General features: G+C 45.1%; 1 protein-coding gene across 6 annotated transcripts in view; it reads left to right on the top strand.

The window, feature by feature from the left end:
* Positions 1 to 6,875, top strand: part of GRIA1 (glutamate ionotropic receptor AMPA type subunit 1) — a 119,047-nt gene that overhangs the window by 108,380 nt on the left and 3,792 nt on the right. For 5 of the 6 annotated variants that reach the window (XM_027643787.1, XM_027643785.1, XM_027643786.1 and 2 more), the window contains one exon: positions 4,883 to 5,017. In XM_027643787.1, coding sequence (XP_027499588.1) covers positions 4,883 to 5,017 — 135 coding nt within the window. Of the gene's footprint in view, positions 1 to 4,882; positions 5,018 to 6,875 lie in introns of those variants that run through there. The other variant, XR_003527680.1, reaches the window with a different exon arrangement.

Raw genomic sequence — 6,875 nt, 5'->3', positions numbered from 1 at the left:
CATTGTAAACATGTGGCAGCCACTCTTTCCCTCAAGCTCGAGGTTTCTCCATGCACAGTCACCTCCAGCACTTCATGTAGCTAGAAACCCTCCACCCATTCCTGGTGTTATTTCCAAGCTTTCCTGCACTCCCCTCTACTTGCCACAGCAGGAATAAGCCCAGAAGAGAGACAGACACTCCATAACCAGACTGCTCCCTAGAAGGATCCCATTTTGCAAACAAGCACAAGATGGACTGCTTTCTTTGCAGGCCATGAAATGTCCTGTGGGCTTGAAAGTGATGCCTTGGGTTGTTGGAAGGTAATGATGAGGTGGACAATAAACGTCGAAGCAGATGGATGTGATTCTCCATTTTCCTGTGGCTTTTGTAAGACAATGGGAATAAGGAAGTTTTTTTTCTAGAGCATGATAGCAAGGAACAACCTGCTTGCAGGGACATCCAGGTCATTTAATGCAATTGAAGGACCTCTATCAAAGCCACAGGGATCTTTGAATCCTCTTCGCCAGTTGCAAGAACTGTGTTTTTATTTAAAAACAAAACAAAACAACAACAACAAAAAAAACACAAACAAAAAAACAACCAATCCCCCAAACAAACAAAACAAAACAAACAAAAAAGGAACAAATCCTGCTACTGCCTTGCCCTACCTTTGGCAGGTTCCCAAACCGAAGGTGTTTTCTCATGCTGGGCAGCCTCCTCCCTGCAGCCACCATCCATGTGCTCCTGCCCATCCCCTGGCAGACCCACAGCAGAGCTCCAAGACGATGACCAGTGCTGTGTCCTTCATCGCTGAGCTTCAGGCTTTGCTCCCGTAAAGTCTGTCCAGCATCTGGGGTAAAAGCTCAACTTCTGATGATGACCGTGCTCTAAACAACTGAGCTAATTTCAGGGTCTTGAGCTGCCAACTGCTCTAAGGACAGTTCATCTTCTATGGAGATGGCAACAACTCGAGGTGATACCACCCTGTGCTGCCAATAGGCTCTGGTCATGCAGGGTGACAGAAGGGACCAGCCCTGGTGGGCAAATTTGGCCCTAATGCCTTTCAGCCAACGAGGATTAAATAATGACAAAGGGGATGATGGACACGGTGCCATGTTTGAGAGTAACAGACGGGAAGGTGCCTGGTTGCTGCAGCAACAAGGCCGGGCTTTTGGGAAGATGGGTTTTTCTTTCTCTTTTCGCCTGCCAATCTTCCCCCCACGTCGGCGCTCTGCCGCTGCGGGAGACGAGCAGTGACATTTTCACTCCCACTAACAAGCTGGTTCCGTGATGGGCAGCTCTACAGGAGAGCATCTGGTGTCACAGAGCCCAAGCAGAGAGGAGGGGAGGGTCCTCTCAAGCAGATAGCATAATCTGGGACTTTTTATTGTTATAAGCATTATTAGGGCAGGATCATGCATGGAAACAGCAGGCGAAACCTCAGTGGGGCATGCAGAGCTTCCGACCCATCGTGTGGGTCTGATTCTGCAGCTGATTGGAGCAACGAGATGTCACTGCTGCCCAAAGAACATCTCTGCCTGTCCTGCTGTGAGGGGGAAGGAAACAAAAAGGAAAGAAAAAGGAGGATGAGCAAGAAGTCAAACATCACCACAGGAGCAATTTCACTCTTCAGCCTGGCTTGTGGTAGCAGGTTTTGTCATCAGCCACACTCCCTTGGTTCAGTGTTCCTCAGTGTCCCCTGAAGCTGCCCATGCCTTTGGCTCCTTGGGAGAAGCCTTATTAGGGTAGCAGAGGTGAACCTCAGGCTGCTCTCTCCCTCCCAGCAGATTTGCCCACTGCTGTACCTCAAGATGCTTTTCTTTACCTTTTGGATAAGACAACTTTCAGTTCACCCAGACTGTCTCAGTAATAATAGTAATAGTAGTAGTAAGAGTAATAACAATAACAATAATTCTACTGCAAAGTAAATACAAGAAAAATACAACAGCTCCGAAATGAATTGTAGTGGTGCAGGAAACTGCTTTGGGTCATCTCTTCTCTCTTACTGGTCATTTTGCAGCTGGTGTCAGGAGGAAAGTGGGAATTAAGAAACAGCAGCCTTTCCTGGCTGCCAGACTTCTCTGCCACTGCAGCCAGCTGAGAAGGTACCCTGTTGGACCATGAACCCCAAACTGGGGGTGGAAATAAATATTGTAGTCAATAAAACCTGAAACTTTTGTATTCCCATGCCCAACAGAGCCAAGGAAGACAGATTTCCTAAGGATCTGTGTCTGCAAGTCAAAGGCCCCTGTGGAGTCTCTGATCCATTGCATGGATTGCACTGATACATTTAGTTGAGTAAGAGTATCAATAGGTTTTCTCTTCTCTACAGTGTCGTTCTTTTTCACATAGCTGGGGGGTTTCTGATATCTTGGAGATCTCCACACTTCTGCTAAATCAAGGTGAAAGTATAGGCTGAAAATTATTAGTAACACAAATTAGAGACAAACAGGCTGCTTCACCTGCATCCTTGTCTCCATTATTCCCTCTGAGCAGAGAGTATGTGCTAATCAGCTAAGGAGCCAGGCTAAAAGATTAGGATGTCAAGGAGGGTAGCCCACCTCTAGTGTCTTTATCCCTCCCTGAAGCTGATGTAGCCCCTTTAAACTGAATTTTAAAAGGCAAAGTACCTGATGTGTTGCAACCCAGTTTCCTGAGAGTAATTGCTCTGCTCTTCCATATCTTCTCTAAAAAACTGCCTGCATTTCCCAGCTGGTGCTTAAAAGTATGCCCAATAATCTGCAGAGAAGAGATGACTGAAAAAATGTAAAGTCAAGCCTGGAGGAAAAAATGCACGAAGGCAGATTAGAAAACATCAGATAAAATAATCCTGCAAATATTGAAACTGCAGAAATTAAGAGGAAAAATGTAGAAATCTCTCATTACAGAAAGCACCCAATGCTTCATTGGCAAGATTACAAATTGACCAGCGTATGAAGGGAGAAACCCAACCTTCCTGCCAGCAGCAACTGTCACATCTGCAGCAGTGCAAAGCACACGGTGACAGCGGCAAATCTCCTGTCAAAGCGATGTCAATCAGCAAAGCATGGAAAATGAGATCACTTGTGGAAGTTTTTTCAGCAACTGAAACTCCACAGGAGTGGCCCCACACCAACTTCAGCATCTTTCAGCGGAGGGTTCAGGTGGAAAGTTGCTCCCCATGATACCAGACCCCACAGCAAGAGCTCCAGCTGGGCAGAAGCTTGGCAGCTCACATGTGCAGTGGGTCAGATGAAGGAGAAATAGAAAAAGAAATCTCTTTTTAGTGTTCTTGACTTCAGCCCTCTTTTCTTCTAATTGAAAAAAACCCTCCTGTATGTTCTGTTCTGTCACAGGAGCAGGTTTTTCTCATTTTGAGAATTGAGGTATTTTCATGCTCTGAGGGTTAATTTTTTTGCCGTCAAACCCTGATGCAGAAAAAGACAGGATCCTTTTGCAAACCATACTCGCCTGAAAGACAGTGCTGGTGGCAGGCAGAATGATTTTGTGTGGAAACCTTCCATGCTCATGTTGGTGTTCCATTTTGGACCCTTTCAACATGGCTCCAATATACTTTCCTGCTTCCTGAATCCTCACCCTTCCCAAAAAGTGTGGGTTGCTTATTGTAAAACCTGCCAAGCAAAGGAAGTGAATCAACTGTCCTACAAGGGCAAGGAACAGGCTGTGCCACCCACTGGTCCATGTGTCCATAGAGCAGCACAGAAGAACACCAAGAGCTGCACAGAGGCTTCTTTACCAACTGCAGACACTTCTACAGACATCGACATAAGTGTGTGGCTACATCTCAAATGAGCTGTATGCAATTGTCCTCCCACATCCAGGGAGCAGGGCTGTCAGTGCTGGTCAGACTCTGGTCACTCCAACAGATTTGCACTGACCTGTTGTGCTGGCCCTGCAGAATCTCTACCAGCAAATAGGTATCGAGTCAATATTGCAGAGCAGCAGCAACCGTGGAGCAGGGAACCTCTGTCTGGTTGCACTACAGAGAAAGCCTGTCCTACAAACAGGAGCCTTGTACATGGAGCTCAGCCAAGTTTGGGGTCCTGTTGCTGCCCAGATTATTCCCAACTCAACCTGGTCAACATGGAAGAGAAGGTTTTGAAAGCTGCACTGGGTGACATCACTTGGTTTCTCTCACAGTGAAATGAGTATTTCTGATACTTGCCTCTTCCCCAGAGAGCCATGGCAATTCATTAGGCAATTGTAAAATCAGAATGTAGATGCTGAATGTGAGTTGCAGCCCATTAATAGCCCTATTTATTGCCAACCAAATAATTAGCTTAGACATGCATCAGCGGGTCTTGATTGCATATGAAATAACTGCCCTACTACATAGAAATCAAATGAGTTTCTGAGGACAGCTCAGGTGTCACCTCAACCCTAACAATGAAAAGGAAAAGAAAAAAAAAAAGGAAAAAGCCCAGCCATTTTGATGTGTTGCCCAGCAACAGAATTTGCGGGGGAAACAATCTAGGAACGAAGGAATGAGCATTTCCAAGAGAACAGGTTATTTCAGGCGAGACATCAGGGACAAGCAAATGTCACAGAGGAGGAAAACTTTAATTTTTTTCCTCCTTTAATCAATAATTCAAAGTAGACATTTTGGGTAAAACAAGCGTTTAAGCTAGCTGATGGAAAAACAGAGATCCCAAACCTTTACAAAGAGTCTCATTGCTGAAGAAATGTTTATTTGTTTGTGTGAGGGAAACGTTAGATTTACCAGACACTGAATTAAAAAATTTAAAAATGCTCTTAGAAATGCCACTTTTCATTTGAAGAGAAAGATGATGTAATGCCAACATTGCTATATTGTGCAGCATCCCTCCCAGAGCAATTTCATATTAATTTTGTTGTTCTCCTTCCCACGTGCCCTCCCCCTCCTCCTTCTCCTTTCTCTTCCAGGACAAGACGAGCGCGCTGAGTCTCAGCAATGTGGCGGGGGTTTTCTATATCCTCATCGGAGGGCTCGGACTGGCCATGCTGGTTGCCTTAATCGAGTTTTGTTACAAGTCCAGAAGTGAATCAAAGCGGATGAAGGTGGCAACCCATTCCACGGCCTTTCTCACCTTCTCTCTGGTCCTACCCCAACTCCAAAGCTGCCTTCAGAGACGGATGCAGCCCAGACCTTGGGTGGAAAGCCAAGACATAGGGACCGTGTCACTCAGCTGCTAGAAAGGAACAGGAACACCAGAGGAAGCTAAGAGAGGGTCAAAACGCTGTAGTGGGGAGCTGATGCAAGATCAGACATGTGGCATAATGCTAATTTAAAATCCAGATATAGAGCGAAATCATAGCACAAATGGGAACAGGAACAAGTTGAAATTCCTCAAAATTAACAAAAGCAGAGTATGGCAATCTTGTGCAGCATGGATGAAGCATGCTGGGGTTGGTGTGATAGTGCTACTGCAATATGAAAAAAATCTCCAAACCCAAGCAGTTAACAGCAAGATAAAACTGGGGGAGCACAGTAACGAATCACATCCTGTTGTTCCCTTTGCTGGCACCCTGCTGGCACTGTTTCCAGGCTGACAACAGCAATATCTGCTCATAGCATTTTTGCCCTGGAATGGATGATGTGGGCCTCCAAATTCAGAATTATTTGCCCTCTTAGAGATAAATAGGCCTCCAATGTCTCATGTAGTGTTTTTTTTTAACTCCACCCTGTTGTGGTCTTGCAGAAGCATACTTCTACAACCCAAATCTGCTTGAGCCCTAAATTTTGGTGTGCCTAAATTTCAGAGTGTCATGTCAAGAGTGGATTAGATTTGAGAGATTTGGGGGTACACATTTAGTGCAGCATCTGTGGAACAAGTATATCTTGGCTCAGATGACTAGCAGGCAGTCTCTTATACAGATACCACAGTCTACAAGGAGGCAGTGGGATACATAACACATCCCTTTTCTTCCTCATCTTGACCTCTCCCATGAGCATGGAATTTGGTATGAGTATATGAAGTATGAAGTGAATTTCAAAAAATCCAGACAGATTTTTAGTTCACTGAAACTCACCCAGAATCAAAAGTAGAATAAGCAACAGCTTCTTTGGGTTTTATGTCACCATTTCACAACATGCATAATGGTTTTTCAGCAATAATGACATTTCTAATGCACTGACAATGTGCTGCAGCTCTTTTCCCATTGAGGTTCAGAAAATTCTACAGGCAATGAGAGGTTTCTTGAGCACAGGGGTAAGATAATGTGAGCAATTAATGTCCCTGGGAATACAAAAATTAAATTATAATTTCTGCCTGCACTGTAAAGCTAGGCATAGCCCAAATAGACAGTGAAAGAGTGTCACCTCCATAATTTTAGTCTTAAGGAGATTCTGTCCTGCTGCTGGCTTCTCTGTGTTGTTGAAATGACTCACTAACTCATGTCAGTGTTAGCCTGTGGTGCTTTTGCCATGTTAAAACCAGCCACTATGGGAAGGAGTCGATTTTCCCAGTGTTAACACCTTCTCTGAGCTTGTCCCTTTGGCTGACTCCCATTACTGGTTGCCCCACAAAGCCAGTCAGCAGAGCCCAGGCTCTCTCTGGGTTTTGGCCCAGACACCCCTCTGAACCCAACCTCTGCTCAGCAAGTCCTTACAGATTCCCTGGATGACTTGCAGATCCCACCAGACCACAAGGCTGGTCCAGGCTCAGCAAAGCATTAAGCTGACTGGTTCTGAGCAGCTGTTTCAGATTTATCTGTTATGAATCATTCTTCACCTGAATATTCCAGACCAGAAAGAATGATGGTGCTCTTGGAGGTAGCTTGAGTGCAAAGAAACCAAAGTGACTTCATCTTTTAGCTTAACTGTTCTACCCAGGTGGTTTCCTTAGGTCTCTGAAAGCAAGCATTTTATCTGGAACAGGAAGATAAGATTTGGTTTCCTGAATTAGGTTTGCATTTC

This window comes from Corapipo altera, unplaced genomic scaffold, assembly GCF_003945725.1.
Source record: "Corapipo altera isolate COAL_440 unplaced genomic scaffold, ASM394572v1 75, whole genome shotgun sequence".
In the NCBI taxonomy this organism is placed as follows: domain Eukaryota; kingdom Metazoa; phylum Chordata; class Aves; order Passeriformes; family Pipridae; genus Corapipo; species Corapipo altera.
This window is presented reverse-complemented; position numbering and strand designations above follow the sequence as displayed.